Below are 20,438 nucleotides of genomic sequence, written 5' to 3' on the forward strand. Positions count from 1 at the left end.
GTGCATTAGACTCAGTGTCACCTGGCGGTCTAATATATATAGGCACGTTTATTTAGTTCACCTGCTGCACCATAGTTACATTACTGATTTAGTTACTGTACACTATGGCCAAAAGACAATTGCCTGGGCCTTCAAAAGGAATGGGCAGTGGCAAAAATGTTGCTGTAGCCGACACAAGTAGCAGCAGAAGATGGGTTGGTCATAGCAAAAACCGCAGCAACATGCCAGAGCTGCCACTGTTATGCTCTGGTCGTGTTTTGATTAACAATCCAGATGTACTGGAATGGTTGACTCTCTCTTCAACAAGGGTGGACTGGGAACTTAAAGGGGTTGTCCAAGTTATATTTATTGATGACCTATCCTCAGGATAGGTCATCAATAGCAGATCGGCAAAGGGTCCGACACCTGGCACCCCCGCCAATCAGCTGTTTGAAGAGAAGGCGCCCACCGTGCCAGTGCTGCCTCCTCCTCACTGTTTACCTTCTAGCCATTGCATCTTCAGCGGTGAGCAGGTGTAATTACACCCAAGCCGTCCCATTCATTTCAATGGTACGGATCGCTCCTATACAGCCGATCTGATAGATAGGTCATCAATAAATATAACTTAGACAACCCCTTTAAAGTGGCCCTGGAAAAAATACTAAAAGTGACCCCGTTTTGTAGTCGGGTCCAAATTGATGGAATGCAGGGCCAACACAAGTAGGTGGATCCAGCAACACCATATTGTGGCACATTATACCACCTCAACAGAGCTAAATACCACAGTCCATGACAAAATACTGCCACCAGCACCACAAAATAAATCCCCCAAAACTTCCACTGGCCGACTGTGAGGAGGGCTCAGGTGGCTCCCTGGACATCGGCCAACCGGGAAATTTCCCTGTATGGTCTATGGCTCTTCAACATCATCTCAGGCAGGGTCGGGCTGGGATGGGGGGAAAGGAAGGGAAGCAATTGCGGGGCAAAAGGGGCAGCTTCCCCGGGCACAGTTACTCCTGGGGGACCCAAGGCAGCTGCCTCTTGAGCCCCGCTGGCCACTCGTAAATTAGCACCAGAGGACCAAGATGCGGTAAAGGGTTTGTACTCACTGCTTCCGGGTCCTCGGCTGTCGGCTGTGCAGGGCTGCACACAGGCGTAAGGTGCTCTGTGATGTCACGCTGTGCACAGCCTTTACAGCACAGCCAACAGTAGGAGGATGCAGATCGCGTTGAAGGAGAGTAGCGGTGGTGTCCAGGAGCAGGAAGGGTAAGTGTTTTTATTTTATATTTATGAGGCTGATGGACACTTCTGGAGGCTGATGGAGAGGTTGCTGGGGGCTGAGAAGCTACTGGGGGCTGATGGAGAGGCTACTGGGGGCAGATGAGAGGCACTGGGGGCTGATGAGAGGCACTGGGGGCTGATGGAGAGGCTGCTGGGGGCTGAGAAGCTACTGGGGGCTGATGGAGAGGCTGCTGGAGGCTGATGAGAGGCACTGGGTCAGATGAGAGGCACTGGGGGATGATGAGAGGCATTGGGGGCTGATGGAGAGGCTGCTGGGGGCTGAGAAGCTACTGGGGGCTGATGGAGAGGCTGCTGGGGGGCTTATGAGAGGCACTGGGGCTGATGAGAGGCACTGGGGGCTGATGAGAGGCACTGGGGGTTGATGAGATGCACTGGGGGTTGATGAGAGGCACTGGGGGCTGATGAGAGGCACTGGGGGCTGATGGAGAGGCTGCTGGAGGCTGAGAAGCTACTGGGGGCTGATATGAGGCTACTGGGGGATTATGAGAGGCATGGGGCTCTTATCTGAGGTCTGATTGGGGGTCATTCATATTTGGGTCTGATCTGAGGTCTTATTAACATTGGGGATCTTATTGGGGCTGTTAACTGAGGTCTGATTGGTGGTCTAAACCCGAGGTATAATGAAAAATATATTTTTCTTATTGTCCCCCTCTAAAACCTTGTTGGAGAAGGGGAGAGATAGAGAAGAGGGAGGGAGGGGTGGATGGAGGGGTTAGTAGTACAGTACTATCTGCACATTGTAAAAAAAAAAGTAATATGCAAAATACTATATATTTGTGTCAGAAGTTGTGCTTTTTTAATTTTTTGAATAATGATACAATCATTTTATTTGATATTTTTGTGCTGATTCATTTTTTTCTCTATATTAAGGGACACTATAGTCACCAGAACCACAACAGCTAAACGTAGTAGTTCTGGTGTCTAAAGCATGTCTCTGCAAGCCTTTTAATGTAAACACTGCCTTTTGAAAATATGACAATGAGTTACATAAATCCATCAAACATTTACTAATGTAGTGATTTAACTTTGTCCCCCTGGATCCCGCCTTCTCACACTCTAGCATGCAATTACGCCCTCCACCACAACACAATGAGATGCTTTGAATCAATGCATTCCTATGAGGATTGTTTAGCGTGAATGCCAATGTTGCACGATGTGGACTAGGAAGCACCTCTAGTGGCCGTCTGATGAGTGACCACTAGAGGTGTTCCTTTTTTAACGCAGGGCAAAAGGGGCAGATGCCCTGGGCCCAGTTGCTCCTGGGGGACCCAAGGCAGCTGCCTCTTTAGCCCCGCTGGCCACTTGTGAATTAGGACCGGAGGACCAGGAAGCGGTGAAGGCTTTGTACTCACCGCTTCCTGGTCCTCGGCTGTCAGCTGTGCAGGGCTGGAGGGATGGAGGGGTTAGTAGTACAGTACTATCTGCACATTGTAAAAATAAAAAGTCATCTGCAAAATACTATGTATTTGTGTCAGAAGTTGTGCATTTTAAATTTTTAGAATAATGATACATTTTGGTGTTCAATAAATTTTACAGTTGGTTTCATATTGATAAATATGGAGAGTAAAAAAACATTTAAAGAGAAAGGTGGTGCTCAGAAAATACGAGAAAAACAGTCCAAAGAACTTGAGTTAGCAGGAAGAGATCCTAAGCAAATGAAACTTTTTTTTTCGGTGGTATGTTAAACGTTCGAAAGTTAAGGCTGGTTCTTACATTTTATGTCACAGAAATGTATATTCACTCTTTGATAAATATATCTACCGTATATACTTGTCTATAAGTTGATCTTGTCTATGTAGTTTTTTGACCAACAACTGTGAAATGTGCTATTACTCGTGGATAAGTCGAGGGTAAAACTTGGGGCTATGAAATCCTGTGATTTTATTATTTTGTCAGATTTTACCTAGGCAAAGATCCTGGAACAATCAAACAGTTATGGTACCTACTTCTCTGCATCTCAGTGCACACGCCCAGCTCCAAAGCTATTAGATGACCATGCCTTAATGCGGCAGGTACATTCGGTTAGCGTTATCTTGCCAGCTAGTGGTCCTGCTTGTGGCTCACTACAGCCACCGCTGCAGCAGTGACGTGGAAAGGGTACCGATAGGTGGCAGTCATCAGCAATAGCTGCATTGTATTCTAAATCAGCCTGCTGTTGTCCGTGTGTGTACCCAGTATCTGGGTCAACGTACAGCTAAGTACACTAGCACTACCGGTAACTCAATATTGTCCACATTGAATGTGAACAAAATTCTATCTAAACTAGCATGGACGAGTGGATCTGCGTTTTAAAATGAAGTTCACGACTAAAATTTCTCGAGTATATACAGTAGTCTGTTTGCATGTGCATGATGAAGTTTTACGTTTATTAAGATTCATGATGGATTATCAAGGAGTGTGCTTACTTGACTTTCCATAGTGATCAGTTTAACTTTTTTAAGATATATATTTACTTATTTGAAATCTCATAAAATCTTACATGTAAGGTAAGTATGAATTGTATATCCTTTGTTTGCATGATTTTTTTATTTATTGTTACCATGCATGGAGATCCTGGAGTTTCTTGGTTATATCTAAAACTTTTTTGGGGAGATTAAAATAGGTTGACAAAAAAATGTTGTTTTAGGCTGGTGGTATACATCCAAGAATTCCTGTTGATGAGGTTTCTGCCGGCCCAAGTGCTCCTTCAAGCATCCCAATTGTGTCTGTCGAAGATGAGGTGAGCCCACAAGCAGAAGAGCAGGTGATTGAGGAGGAGCTGGTGTCAGAATGCAGAGAGCAAGCGCAGATGAATGACCCAGATGTTTTTGAAGACCTTCCTGAATTAGAAGGTATCACACCTGAAGACATGTCAGAAAGTGTTATAAGTGATCCATCAGAAATATTATTTTTTGTCTTCCTCCTGCATGTTCCATAGCAGAAAAAAATTTATTTTGTTGAAAAACAGCCTTTTCAGTCAACCAGGACTGAATGTGCAGATCTTCCTTTTCAAGAAGCAGACTTTTATTACCGCAAAAAGTCCAATGGGGATCGTATTAAGCGTTAATGGCTGAGTTGTAAAATAAAGGATCGAAAGTTAGAAGCATTTTTTGTTTTGCAGCATATGCATTGCCTTTTCTAATTCCTCTTCCTCGTTCACTAGTGGTTGTTCTAATTTTCGACATTGCTATCAGGCAGCAAATAAGCACGAATCTTCAAAAAGTCATTGTGATGCTGTTAGTGCTTATTTTACCATGAAAACAAATAGAAGCATTGACACTAATAAATCATGCTCAAGTCTCCAGAAGAAAGAAGGACATACTACAAAGTACTGAGGCATTAAACCGTATATTTAATATTGTAAAACTCCTCGGAAAACAGGGATTGCCATTTCATGCCCATGGCACTAATGAATCGCTGTACAGTACAATTTAAATAACATTGAAATAAACCATGGGAACTTTCTGGAAATTGTCCTACTTCTATCACAGTATGATATTCCTCTTAAAAATCACCTTGATAAATGTGTTCAGGACAGTGAAAAAAGAAAACAGTGATTGAAAGACAGAAAAACATCAGTAAAACATTCAACTGGACGTGGATCTCTTGTGACATTTTTGTCCAATAATACAATAAAGAAAGTATTTGCAGCAATAGTTGGAAGCATGAAAAACTTCATTGTGCCTGAAATCGGAGAGAAACGATTCAGTATACAGGTTGACTCCACACAAGATGTTGGAATTGTCGATCAAGCAACAGTAGTTGCGAGATATGTGCAAGATGATGCCATTAAAGAATGGCTTGTGGCGATTCTCTCTGTTAAAATGCAACAGGAAAAGGATTTCACGAACTTCTAATGTCCTGTTTGGATGTACTTGGATAAGATTTCGAAAAAATTGCCAGGGAATCATTTGATGGTGCAGCAAATAAGAGGAGTGCGTATGTGGGACTACGTGCACAGATTGCGAAGGTAATGCCAGATGCGGTTTATATTTGGTGCTATAGTCATATCCTTAACCTGTGTGTCTCAGATTGCTGTCAAGTATTGGAAGCAAAAAAAAATTGGGGTCTCCTAAATCGCTTGGCAACCTTTATTGAAGACTCCCACAAAGGAATGAATATCTGAAAAGACCAACTTGATATAAGACATGTACAGGAAAAACTTTTTAAGTTACAAAAAATTGGAGAGACAAGATGGTGGGCAAAAGCAAAGGCCCTTAACTAGATTTTTGGTGAAAAACATTCTATTTATTTAGACACCCTTGAAGTTTTATATGTAATTTCCCAGAGTAACTTGTTTGAATCGAAAACCACTTCTGAGGCCTCATCCCTTTTTCATAATCTTTGTCAGTTTACGATTATCCTTAACAGCAAACATATTTTTACAGGTTTTTTATGTTATAGGGCCAGTGTCAAAATATCTACAAACCAGTGGCCTTGACTTCAAGGTAGCATGGCAAATGGTCAAACGTGCAGTTGAGCAACTGAAAAAAATTAATTTTAACAATCTTAAACAAAAGTCTGAACGCTTTGCAATAAAAACAAATGAGTTAATGGGTATAAGTGATGTTCTCAACTCCTTGGAAGTCGAGACTATACTTCCAGTTCGAAGAGTGGCACAAAAAAAACGCTTGGCTGGAGAATCTTCACATGATGAACGACCTGAAGATTAAATACAATGTTTTCGAGCTAGTGTGTACAGACCAATTCTGGACCAAATCATACAAAGCATGACAGAGATTTTCAGAAAATAAGCAATTGGTCAGGGATTCCCACTACTTGGATCCTCGCACTTTTCAGAAAATTAGGACAGATCCCAAAGTTCTAGATGGAGGGGCACTAGAGAGAATTTCTAAGTTAGCCAAAGTAAATGAATGTTCTCTCAAAACTGAATTAGTAAGTTTTGCTAACTTATTTCCAAATCTTATAGGATGTCTTTCTGAAGATGAGACACAGAAAGTGGAAATAATTCTTGATGATGAGGAGATGGAGGAGATTAATGACTGGATTCCACCTACTGAAAAACTAGGTGAGGTACAAAAGGAATCAAAGTGTGGTTCTTGCAAGCATTGCTTTCTTTGCTGTCACAGGTTGTTGTTCAAATACAACCTTTATTCTGCAGCTTTTACACAAGTGTCATGTGAGAGCATTCAGCAAGCTAAAACTCATCAAGACCCGACTGCGAGCCACAATGGGACAAGAACTGCTTGATGCTCTAATGCTCATGTCAGTGGAGAGAGATCTTCTGGAACAGGTCCAGTTTCCAGATGTATTGGAAATTATTTGTAAAAGTTGTTCCTTGATGAGGTCTTTGCTAACCATTTGGTCAAATATTTAGTTTAAAAGTTTTATACATATATTTCTTTCTCTGGATTCTGTATTTTTTGAAAAAGTGTATTGTGTCCATACATTGTTCATTTGTTAAAACTGTAGATTTTATTTTTGTTAAACATCATTTTTTTTTGCTATTACAATTAAATTATGTTAAACCACATTGTATCATATTTGTCTTGCTTCATAACATCAATATCCGTTATAAAACAAGGAAAAGGTGGGTGTGGATGGTGAGCTGATTCGGTGGTGCAATGGGCCCCTTGGCTGGATTTGCCCCCCAGGACTAAGGCTGCCAGCCCTCCCCTGATCTCAGGTGACAAAAAATACACACAGCCAGGAATCGGTGAGTTTCTCTGACACTACACTTAGTTGGCATGGCCCAGAAACAACCTCGGTGCCCTCAACTATCCTGCAACTGCCTCTTTCTTTTGCTGCTCCTTCTGCTCAGGAAGTAATGCATGCTGCTGGCTCTGCTCTGCTTTTCAGAGAGGACAAGCTTAATTAGGACAGTCAGCAGCTACAGGCAAGCACAGACAGAGGAGAGATCTACTGCGTCCTCCCTTAGGTGTGCAACTAGCAATGATGATGACAGTTGGGTGGGAGCACGTGTTGTGAGCGGTCAGGGACTTGACCATGAGACCGATGAGGGTGACATAAGTGACAAACATTAGTGGATGATGATGTAGCCGATCGCAAGTGGGAGCTGGGTGAAAAGAGGACATCATCATTGCAGGGGAGGGTGGCAGCAGGCCCGTGAGACAGTAGCACTGTGGCAGTGTGCCAATGAGCCAGCAGGGTGGAAGCAGTGGGAGATCTGGAGCCAAACACACTAGACCGTCTGATACTCTGGAGCCTTCCTTTCAGAAAACAACAGGCAGCGGCAGGAAGTCAGCAAGGAGTGGTGGGGGTAAAATGCCATACTCGGCAGTGTGGGAATTTTTTAGTCGCAGAAGAACGTTGGCGTGGCGGTATGCAGGATATGTGAGCAGAAGGTTAAGTGTAGTCAGAGTGCTAATGTTGGCACCATGGCCCTGCGTTTTTGGGTTTTAATTTTTCTTCCTTATCTTCCTTGAGCCGTAACATTTTTATATTTCCGTTCACATAGCTGTATAAGGGCTTATTTTTTGCAGGACAAGTTTGTCTTTATTAATTATGGCGCAAAAAAATTGCAAATTCCTCCACCGTTTTACGGGTTTTGTTCCTACTGCGTTTTGTTTGTGGCAAAACTGACCCATGCCCTTGATTTTCTGGGTCAGTACGATTACAACTATAAACCCATATGTATAGGTTTTGTATGTCTACATCACCATATTCTGACCTCCATAACTTTTTTTATACTTACAGTGCGTTGCAAAAGTATTCACCCCCTAGACTTTTTTTATATTTTGTTACATTACAGCCTTAAGTTCAATGTTTTTTTAATCTGAATTTTATGTGATGGATCAGAACACAATAGTGTAAGTTGGTGAAGTGAAATAAGAAAAATATATAAATAAAACTATTGTTTAGAAATAGAAAACTAAAAACTGGCATGTGCGTATGTCATGAAGACCATAAAAAGCTCTGGTGCAACCAATTACCTTCAGAAGTCACATAATTAGTGAAATGATGTCCACCTGTGTGCAATCTAAGTGCCACATGATCTGTCATTACATATACACACCTTTTTTGAAAGGCCCCAGAGACTGCAACACCTAAGCAAGGCATCACTAACCAAACACTGCCATGAAGACCAAGGAACTCTCCAAACAAGTAAGGGACAATGTTGTTGAGAAGTACAAGTCAGGGTTAGGTTATAAAAAAATATCCAAATCTTTGATGATCCGCAGGAGCACCATCAAATCTATCATAATCAAATGGAAAGATCATGGCGCAAGAACAAACCTGCCAAGAGACAGCTGCCCACCAAAACTCACAGACCGGGCAAGGAGGGCATTAATCAGAGAGGCATCACAGAGACCTATGGTAACCCTAGAGGAGCTGCAGAGTTCCACAGCAGAGACTGGAGTATCTGTACATAGGACGACAATAAGGTGTACGCTCCATAGAGTTGGGCTTTATGTCAGAGTGGCCAGAAGAAAGCCATTACTTTCAGCTAAAAACAAAAAAGCACGTTGTGAGTTTGCGAAAAGGCATGTGGGAGACTCCCAAAATGCATGGAGGAAGGTTCTCTGGTCTGATGAGACTAAAATTGAACTTTTCAGCCATCAAAGAAAACGCTATGTCTGGAGCAAACCCAACACATCACATCCCCCAAAGAACACAATTTCAGCAGCCGGGGCTGGGAAACTGGTCAGAGTTGAGGGAAAGATGGATGGTGCTAAATACAGGGATATTCTTCAGCAAAACCTGTACCACTCTGTGCGTGATTTTAGGCTAGGATGGAGGTTCACCTTCCAGCAGGACAATCACCCCAAACACACTGCTAAAGCAATACTTGAGTGGTTTAAGGGGAAACATGTAAATGTGCTGGAATGCCCTAGTCAAAGCCCAGATCTCAATCCAATATAAAATCTGTGGTCAGACTTAAAGATTGCTGTTCACAAGCTCAAGCCGTCCAACTTGAAGGAGCTGGAGCAGTTTTGCAAGGAAGAATGGGCAAAAATCCCAGTGGTAAGATGTGGCAAGCTCATAGAGACTTATCCAAAGCGACTTGGAGCTGTGATTGCCGCAAAAGGTGGCTCTACAAAGTATTGACTTTAGGGGGTTGAATAGTTATGCACATTGACTTTTTCTGTTATTTTGTTTTATTTGTGGTTTGCTTCACAATAAAAATAAAAATAAATAAAACAATCTTCAAAGTTGTGGGGATGTTCTGTAAATTACGTGATGTAATTTAATTCCAGGTTGTGAGGCACCAAAATACGAAAAAAGTCAAGGGGGGTGAATACTTTTGCAAGGCACTGTATGTCTACTGAGATGAATTTTTTGCGGGGCAATCTGTAGTTTATTGATACCATTTTGGAGTATGTGTGACTTTTTGATCACATTTTATAACTTTTGTTGGGCAAGAGAAGCAATGAAAAAAATTGCAAATTGGCCATTTTGACCATTTTTCCGTTAAACAATTCGCCGTATTTGAATTTTTTAAAAATATTTTAATAGTACCGGCATTTTCGGTCACTGTAATAACCATGATGTTTATATTTATTGCTATTTAGATTTTTTTTTTTTTATTATACGGAAAGGGGGTGATTTAAACTTTTATATATATTTTTTAAATGCATTCCACTGGCCGAAGGAGCTCTCCTCAAAAAGAAGTTGCCAGGGTTAACACTCCAGTGGAACACAATTGCGTTACACAAGATATTAAATAACTACAAAACTACAAGATATTAAATAATTCTGTGTATGAAATTCAGGTGCAACTTTTCAGGGATGGAACATAGATGATAAAAAAAATTCCACCAGACTGTAGATCATAATATTGTAATATTAAAACTACGATATGAGGGGAAAGGTATGAAAAATAATTAAGAAACTTACAAATATATGGATAATATGCCCTGTAAGGGGAATTTATTAGCACAGTGTCACCTCTGATATTGACACTGATATGATAAACTTCAATGAAAATGAAAGAATCAATTCTGATCCGATTTTACTCAGTTATTGGCTTGTTGGATGGGGGAAAATTCTTGTGTATATCTAATGTGCTATCAACAGAGGCGGTTGGTGGGGGAAAAATAACGTCAAAGACATCTACTGAAAGAGAGTTGCTCATTTAGACCCTCTGGGTATACTGTTCTCAGTCTGTATTCAGATTGAGGATTAGCCTTATGATGTCTTGTGGTCACTACATATCTTTTTTTCATTTTTAGATAATTTTTCTATGTCCCCTGAGGAATCAGTTAAATACTGGGGAACTTTGGGACGTTTCGAGATACTTATCTATGGGATCAGATTCATCTTTAAAAAGGGTTTTGATCAGGTTCAGAAAGGGTTTAGCCACTGAGAGGTGGGGTCACCCCTTTCAGGGCGGGTGCTCTGCCTGTAGGCAGGGAGAGATGTAGGGATTTGATAGGAACAGCATGAATGGTGGTCCCACATTCCCGGAACAGTTACATCAAGGTAGATTGGTCATCTAACCATGAGTAAACACACCCGCTCCTTCATATCCTGATCATACCTTAGTCCGTTTTTTCTGCATATCTGTAATGTAATTAATAAAAAGGTATATTTTAATAGGGAAGGATTATATTTAGTTTTTTTCCAAAATAAGAATTGCAGCATGAATGCTATCAGCCTCATCAGCGAGGCTGATAGCATTCAGAACAACTACCGACAGCCCAATTGGCCGCAGGGGATGTCGGTAGGAAACCCGGAAGTGCGAGTTTTTGCGCATTTAGATGCCGTGATCTCACTTGATCACAGCATCGAAAGCCTTTAATTACCGCAATCGGCATTATTGTCGGTCATGGTAATTACCCGCAGGTCTCTGGTTTTTGAAACAGCAGAGACCTGATTGCCATGACGCCCACTGCATGTGCAAGCGTGCGCCATGTTCGCACATCGCTCCAGCGCCGTAGCGAAAGGGTTAAGAGAACTGATGGCTTGTGCCCACCCAAGGTGGAGAGTCCCAATCCTACATTACTTCCCTAAAAAAGCTGTACCAGCCCTGCACACGTATGTTTAGCAGAAGGTGGGTCAGTCCTTGAGCCTGTCAGCATCTGATACAATTCATGCCAGCACTGAAGTGTGGAGCTATAACTGTGGTCACGGACCAATATATGTTCTTTACCACCCACTGGGTAAATGTGGTTCTGCCCCAGGTACACCAACAGCTTGGCCAGGTGATGACAATGCCGCCTCTGCATTGTAATCGTGGGATTTCTGCACCAATGTCCTCCTCTGCCTCCTCAACTTCCACCATGTCCTTAGCCTCCACTGTAGGCACAGTTCAGAGTGGTCCTTCAGCATACCACCTATGGTATTCAAAGCACAACGTTGTTACGAGGTTCTACACCCGGTCAGCCTGGACGAACCCAGTGACACCAGGGAAAAACAGTTCCACATCATTAACCACGAAATAGAATCCTGGCTGTCCCCTTGCCAACTGGAGATAGGAACCAAGGTTACCAATAATGGGAAGAACATTCTGTCTGCTCTGCGTCAGGGAGGGCTGACCCATGCACCCTGCATGGCGCACATCTTCATTCAGGTTGTCACCCAGTTCCTGAAGCCTTCCAACTGCAAGAAGTCTTGAAAATATTAAGGAAACTTCAGCCACTCTTACCATGCAAAACACGCCCTCCTTGACCTGCAAAGGCAGAATGGTGTTCCCCTACATCGCCTCATATGCAACGTTTCCACACGTTGGAACTCCACCCTGAGACATATCCACACGTTGGACTGACTGTATGAGCAGAGGAAACCCGTGACCAACTTCTTGATGATGCAGACGGACAGGACTACTCCCCAGAATAACTTTGACATTAGACATTATAAGCTCATGCGTGACACCTGATGTTTGCTCAGGCCCTTTGAGGAGGCCACTTTATTTGTCAGTCACCAGGACTGTGGGTGCACTGAATGTTTTATTGAGTATTGATTGGGTTGAAGAACCCTTCTAGTTGCACCGCAGCCTCAGATTGGTGTGCTGTTTCAATGTACATACACTACAGAATGAATGATGTCATTCCTTCCTTCACGTCCTGGGGTGAATGATGATAAAGCTGACTGGCAAGGGGACAAAAGATGTGGTGCCTACATCTCACGGCCACCTTAGCCCTGTGTAGTCTCAACTGGCTTAGAAGGAGGATGAGGGCAAGGAGGAAGACATAAACACCCAGAAATTATATACACAACTAGGTGGTTTATCTGCCCAAGTGAGAGGAGGGGAGCAGGAGGAGCATGAGGGCAACGATAAAGACGACCCAGATGACCCAGACAGACTGTGGCAGTATGCAGTGTAGATGGAGGCAAGTAGTCCCTTCGACTCCCTTGCACTAATGGCCAGATACATGCTGAGTTGATTGCATAGTGACAGCTGCATTATCACCATTCGGCAGATGGATGACTACTGGCTCTCCACAATGTTAGACCCATGCTACCGGTCTAAAATGAGGGCATTTGTTTACACCTTCTTTGAGGGATGAAAAACTCAACTTCTATTGAGACATCCTTTTGTAGTTGGTTGGTCACTGCCTATGTGCTCCATTGTCCATCCTCACTGAGGTCTAATCGGGGGGATGGGGGACCCTCTGAGCTCACACTCCACTGCTATGACTGCTGGAGAAGGTGGGGGGGGGGGTAGGAGAAAAACCAGTTCCATCAGCAGCAACATAAGCCTTGAGTTTCTGATGAGCGGTTTTCTTCACCCGCCTACTAAAGAAACCACCCAGCAGCAGCAGGACATGGAGCAGAACCTGAATCCACAGGCATACTTTGACTGAACTCTGTCACCCCAGATCCAAGATCCCTAACATGACTGGGAAGCCAAACTTTAATTGTGCCTGCAACTGACCGAGTTTGCCCTAAGCAAGCTTTAGTGCCCGGCCAGTAGTGTGGCATCAGAGCAGGTGTTTAGTTGCGCGGGGGGCATAGTTACTCCAAAGAGAACTCGCCTTTCAACACAAAAATGTTGAGAGATTAACCTTTATAAAGATGAATCGAACGTGGATCAGCCAGGATTTCCACACACTGGTGCCCGATGCATCAGACTAGATCATTCTAGCAGTAATGTTCTGACTGTAGTGTGCTGCCACGCCAGAACATTGTGAAAAATGGTTCACTACTTCTGGGCATGTGCTTCAGCCACTATTCTGATGCTGCCATCGTCCTACACACCTGCTGCCTCTGCTGCCATCTTCTCCTACGGCCACCACCATCTTATGCTGTTACTACCACTGCTGTTGTCCTCCTCCCCACTCTGTTCCAGGCCACTATTGTGACTCTTCATCATGTTGCCACCCTCACCAGTCATTTATGGGGCCACTAGTGTCCCTGTTTGGCTGTGTGGACATCACAGTTTATTTTTCTGTTCTTCTGATCAGTCAGAAGAAAAGACATCTAAAAAAAAGGATCCTGTCATTTAATCGTCCTTAAGGCCTCTATCACTCAGTCAGTATTTTGCATCAGGATTTGATCATGATTTGGAAGCCAAAAGCAGGATTAGGTCCAAAACACAGAAGACATGCAAATATTTCCATCACATTTTATCTCTATTTTGTACCCACTCTTGTTTTTGCTTTACAAATATTGATCAAATGCTGACCGTGTGAAGGAGGATGCTCAAAATACAGGATCCGCTTTATTTTGGCTGTTCTTCTGACGGATCAGAAGAAGATAAAAATAAACTCTTGTTGCTAACACCCTCCTCACTCTGTCATGGGCCATTGCACGGTTCAATCGGTGCCGATAAATTAGATTTGATGCCAACATTGAAATGTAAGGCTGAGTTCACAATTCAGTTATTTGGTCAGTTATTTCCATCAGCTTTTGTGGGCCAAATTCAGAAGCCAAGCCTACTCTCAGTTTAGGTATCAGGAATAGATCTACACCTGTTCTGTGGTTTTAACCCGCACCTGCTTTTTGCTGACAATAAATGATGAGAATAACTGACCGAATAACTGGTGTGGAATGAGCCTAACAGTGACGCACAGTCATTCTACAGCTAACAGAAGGGATTCAAAAGCTTGTGTTTGCACTGCCACAACATGGATTAAAAGAAACTTTTTTTTTCTCCACTACTTTAATGACAGTGCCTCCATGTCTTTATTTTGTTCCACTAAAGAGTCATTTGGATACAGCTCCTGCAGGGGCACGCAACATTTTTATTCTTTACTGAAGGCTGCTGTATGCTTTTCTTTTGGTTTAACAGAAGGGATTAACTAGGAAAGTTGGCGGCCTGCACGATGATGCGAGCACGTCCATATATGTGACCTGCATGTCATTCTGATGGACACTAACTGTTCTTCTGCCAGAAAGGATCAGCTAGGCATGTTGGTACAGTGCACACTGATGTACACCGAGATACACTCTCCTGCAAGTTTAACTGCAGACCGTGATACCTGATTTAACGTGCTTTGTGACAAAATAATTCATAACAAACCGAAATTTGGGAAAGCAACCGAATATAATTTTTTTAAACTAATTTCTAGCTCTGAGGTAACTTCTAAACAAATTAGCCTGAATAAAGGATTCCCTAGGTATCTAATTTAGGCAAAAAAAAACTAAAAAACTCTTATTAGCTTATTAGTATGACTACTAAAGTAATCAGTTGATCAGTTGATCGCATCAGATGGTGCACAGATAGTTAAAGCTGGTTAAACATTCAGTGGCAATAAACAAAAGTTATCATTTGAGTTGCCCTTTGCATTATGTAAAGAAGTCTAAGACCTTTTGTTCAATTAAGCTTCCTTATTTTGCCAACTCACTTAGTATGTCACTGGAATAAACATCATTTCTCAAATACCTTTATCTTGAGACTGTCTAAAAACTGTAAGAAAAGAACTCACCTTGTATATCTTGGTGGACCGCCATATACAGTAATCCCCACTGTAGTGCAGATGTGGTAGTTTCAGTACCAGCCAGCTGGAAATCCAACAATAATTGAATCATGTTATCCTCATTAATTGTGGAAGAAGGATCATCCTGAGCCTGTAAGATAAGATGTAGATCATAGAACAGACCTTTATTTTTATAGATAAAAATGGCCCATTTGGCAAGGATATGCTAGTAGTAGAGTTTAATTATAATTTCAAAGTAGTACAAAATAAATCCAGCCATACCTGAAGATAAAAGTTGGCCAAACACAGAAATAGTCAAGCTGTCTGCAGTGGCAGTGGCTGTTTTATGTCAGCAAGTGGGGCTCAGATTTTCTGAGAAAGGGCCATAAATGTTTGTGACAGAAATAACCATTTAAGGCGGTCAAACTAAAACGCCTTTTTGTGACAGGTTTTTTGTCTTTTTTTTTTTTTTTAGCCAAAGTTAAAAGTGAATTAGCATAAAAGGATAAATATATGTTGTTCCTTTATATATTTCCCTTGTCCTGCCCTGTTGGTCTCTGTACATTTTTTCCCTTGAGCTGTGTTGCTGATAATATATGAAGGTATAATTACATACATGCATATATATACACACATGATGTAATTAATGTTTCACAGATATGTGTTCCCCTTGAATTTCCTTATTTTCAAAGCCTCAACAACTTTCAATAATTTTTTTTATTGAATTGTAGCATATTTCTTATTCTTTGCTGTAAATTGAAGGAGTTCCTGCGTGGGCCAGCCGTACAATCATACACACACATATATACAGTACCCACACACATACATATATATATATACACATACATCCATATATACAATATTTTGATATGATGCTGTGGATAGAAGCACATGAAAAAGGATTACATAATGATTGTAGCACCTGTGTTGGAATGAAATAGTAACAATATTTTTACCTGGGGTTTAAAAAACAGTGCCTTCTTGTGCAGACAGCACATTTTTCTCAGCGTGCATGGGAGAAAAAGGCGCACTAGATAAAGGGTTAGGAGGAGGTGACTTGGATTGACAGCCTGGGGAAGCAGCCGTATGCTGGATGGAGGAGTGTGAGCGCTATGTTTGAGCGGGGAGAATTCAGAGCGCTCCAGAGGAAGGTATCAGATCGCTGATGCCTGGTTATAACAGGAGAGTTTGTTGTGATGTTGGATTACTGATGTAAGGTTGTATTGGAGCATGAAATGGAGTAGTGATATTGCGGTGAAGGGGAGAAGAGTGATAAATTGATGGGCTGTTGATATATAGATGCATTGGGGAGGATAGTGAATTACTGTAACTACAGTATATGGACAGATAGTGACTATTGCTGTGAATAGCGGATAGTGATGAAATAGGGTGGCTGATGTAGATACATGATGAGAAATTGATTAAATTAAAGTATCAGGTCGCTGATACTTGATGTGGAGGGGGGGGGAGGTATATGGCATTATTGAATTAATGGTTGGTTTGTAGCAATGAAATGATATGGTAAAATGCAAGGGCTTTAAAAGTGGGTAATAGTATGGCTGCACACTCTTGGCATTCTCTTGATGAGCTTCAAGAGGTAGTCCCCTGAAATGGTCTTCCAACAGTCTTGAAGGAGTTCCCAGAGATGCTTAGCACTTGTTGGCCCTTTTGCCTTCACTCTGCGGTCCAGCTCACCCCAAACCATCTCGATTGGGTTCAGGTCCGGTGACTGTGGAGGCCAGGTCATCTGGCGCAGCACCCCATCACTCTCCTTCATGGTCAAATAGCCCTTACTTTCAAAGTTTTCCCAATTTTTCGGCTGACTGACTGACCTTCATTTCTTAAAGTAATGATGGCCACTCGTTTTTCTTTACTTAGCTGCTTTTTTCTTGCCATAATACAAATTCTAACAGTCTATTCAGTAGGACTATGAGCTGTGTATCCACCTGACTTCTCCTCAACGCAACGGATGGTCCCAACATCATTTATAAGGCAAGAAATCCCAATTATTAAACCTGACAGGGCACACCTGTAAAGTGAAAACCATTTCAGGGGACTACCTCTTGAAGCTCATCAAGAGAATGCCAAGAGTGTGCAAAGCAGTAATCAAAGCAAAAGGTGGCTACTTTGAAGAACCTAGAATATGACATATTTTCATTTTTTTCACACTTGTTTGTTATGTATATAATTCCACATGTGTTAATTCATAGTTTTGATGCCTTCAGTGTAAATCTACAATTTTCATAGTCATGAAAATAAAGAAAACTCTTTGAATGAGAAGGTGTGTCCAAACTTTTGGTCTGTACTGTATATATTCCTCACTATAAACAACTACCACTATCATGCTAATAATCAATTACCATTTTTCTAAATATACATATTTTTATATATATTTAATATTTTTTAATATAATAATATTGACTGAGTGAATGATAATGGAGAGATATATGATGTGGAGTGATGTGTTAGAATGGTGAAGAACGTGTTTTAATATAGAGGAACAGAAGGAGCTATACATGATATGGCAGTATCTGACACAATTAGAGAAATTTATACTATATATATATATATATATATATATATATATGTATATATATATATAGATATATACACTCACCTAAAGAATTATTAGGAACACCATACTAATAAAGTGTTGGACCCCCTTTTGCCTTCAGAACTGCCTTAATTCTATGTGGCATTGATTCAACAAGGTGCTGATAGCATTCTTTAGAAATGTTGGCCCATATTGATAGGATAGCATCTTGCAGTTGACAGAGATTTGAGGGATGCACATCCAGGGCACGAAGCTCCCCTTCCACCACATCCCAAAGATGCTCTATTGGGTTGTTATCTGGTGACTGTGGGGGCCATTTTAGTACAGTGAACTCATTGTCATGTTCAAGAAACCAATTTGAAATGATTCGAGTTTTGTGACATGGTGCATTATCCTGCTGGAAGTAGCCATCAGAGGATGGGTACATGTTCTCATTCTGTTTACGCCAAATTCGGACTCTACCATTTGAATGTCTCAACAGAAATCGAGACTCATCAGACCAGGCAACATTTTTCCAGTCTTCAACAGTCCAATTTTGGTGAGCTCGTGCAAATTGTAGCCTCTTTTTCCTATTTGTAGTAGAGATGAGTGGTACCCGGTGGGGTCTTCTGCTGTTGTAGCCCATCCGCCTCAAGGTTGTGCGTGTTGTGGCTTCACAAATGCTTTGCTGCATACCTCGGTTGTAACGAGTGGTTATTTCAGTCAACGTTGCTCTTCTATCAGCTTGAATCAGTCGGCCCATTCTCCTCTGACCTCTAGCATCCACAAGGCATTTTTGCCCACAGGACTGCCGCATACTGGATGTTTTTCCCTTTTCACACCATTCTTTGTAAACCCTAGAAATGGTTGTGTGTGAAAATCCCAGTAACTGAGCAGATTGTGAAATATTCAGACCGGCCCGTCTGGCACCAACAACCATGCCACGCTTAAAATTGCTTAAATCACCTTTCTTTCCCATTCTGACATTCAGTTTGGAGTTCAGGAGATTGTCTTGACCAGGACCACACCCCTAAATGCATTGAAGCAACTGCCATGTGATTGGTTGACTAGATAATCGCATTAATGAGAAATAGAACAGGTGTTCCTAATAATTCTTTAGGTGAGTGTATATATATATATATACAGTGGGATGCGAAAGTTTGGGCAACCTTGTTAATCGTCATGATTTTCCTTTTTGAATCGTTGGTTGTTACGATAAAAAATATCAGTTAAATATATCATATAGGAGACCATTGGACCATTCCTCTTTACAAAACATCTTTAGTTCATTCAGGTTTGATGGCTTCTGAGCATGGACAGCTGTTTTTAAGTCACACCACAGATTTTCAATTATATTCAGGTCTGGGGACTGAGATGGCCATTCCAGAACGTTGTACTTGTTCCTTTGCATAAATGCCTTAGTGGATTTTGAGCAGTGTTTAGGGTCGTTGTCTTGTTGAAAGATCCAGCCCCGGCGCAGCTTCAGCTTTGTCACTGATTCCTGGACATTGGTCTCCAGAATCTGCTGATACTGAGTGGAATCCATGTGTCCCTCAACTTTAACAAGATTCCCCCCTGCACTGGCCACACAGCCCCACAGCATGATGGAATCACCACCATAGTTTACTGTAGGTAGCAGGTGTTTTTCTTGGAATGCTGTGATCTTTTTCCTCCATGCATAACGCCCCTTGTTATGGCCAAATAACTCAATTTTAGTTTCATCAGTCCACAGCACCTTATTCTAAAATGAAGCTGGCTTGTCCAAATGTGCTTTAGCCCACCTCAAGCGGCACTTTTTGTGCTGTGGGCGGAGAAAAGGCTTCCTCTGCATCACTCTCGCATACAGCATCTCCTTGTGTAAAGTGCGCCGAATGGTTGAACGATGCACAGTAACTCCATCTGCAGCAAGATGATGTTGTAGGTCTTTGGTGCTGGTCTGTGGGTTGACTCTGACTGTTCTCACCATTCGTCGCTTCTGTCTATCCGAGATTTTTCTTGGTCTGCCACTTCGAGCCTTAACTTGAACTGAGCCTGTGGTCTTCCATTTCCTCAATATGTTCCTAACTGTGGAAACAGACAGCTGAAATCTCTGAGACAGCTTTCTGTATCCTTCCCCTAAACCATGATGGTGAACAATCTTTGTCTTCAGGTCATTTGAGAGTTGTTTTGAGACCCCCATGTTGCTACTCTTCAGAGAAAATTAAAAGAGGAGGGAAACTTACAATTGACCCCCTTAAATACTCTTTCTCATAATGGGATTCACCTGTGTATGTAGGTCAGGGGTCACTGAGCTTACCAAGCCAATTTGAGTTCCAATAATTAGTTCTAAAGGTTTTGGAATCAAAAAAATGACAACAGTGCCCAAATTTATGCACCTGCCTAATTTTGTTTAAACAATTATAGCACACTTTCTGTAAATCCAATAAACTTCATTTCACTTCTCAAATATCACTGTTTGAGTCTCCTATATGATATATTTAACTGACATTTTTTATCGTAACAACCAACGATTTATACAGGAAAATCATGGACGATTAACAAGGTTGCCCAAACTTTCGCATCCCACTGTATATATATATATTATTGCTGGTAGATGATTACAATGGTAGAGGGTATGAGGAAATATATTTCAATATGGAAAAACAGAAGGGACGATACCATGATATGGCAGTACCTGACACGATTAGATAAATTAATGGGTACAAAAGAAGACATGATTACTGCTAAATAGTTAGCTTGGAAAAGGATATGAAAATATACTGTATATCACACACATTGTAGAGGACATGTGGACAAAAATGGCAGGAGTATAAGATTTTTTTTTAAATTTATTTATCCATTAGTATTTTTTTTTAATTTAG

At 41.7% G+C, this 20,438-nt stretch overlaps 1 protein-coding gene across 1 annotated transcript in view; it reads right to left on the bottom strand.

Annotated features, from left to right (window-relative positions):
• LOC120998035 (cytochrome P450 2J5-like) overlaps positions 1-20,438 on the bottom strand; it is a 270,926-nt gene that overhangs the window by 35,646 nt on the left and 214,842 nt on the right. Inside the window, exon 7 of the mRNA XM_040428475.1 lies at positions 15,054-15,195. Within this exon, the coding sequence (XP_040284409.1) occupies positions 15,054-15,195 (142 nt within the window). The remainder of the gene's footprint in view (positions 1-15,053; positions 15,196-20,438) is intronic.

Source organism: Bufo bufo, chromosome 4 (genome assembly GCF_905171765.1).
Source record: "Bufo bufo chromosome 4, aBufBuf1.1, whole genome shotgun sequence".
Taxonomy (NCBI): domain Eukaryota; kingdom Metazoa; phylum Chordata; class Amphibia; order Anura; family Bufonidae; genus Bufo; species Bufo bufo.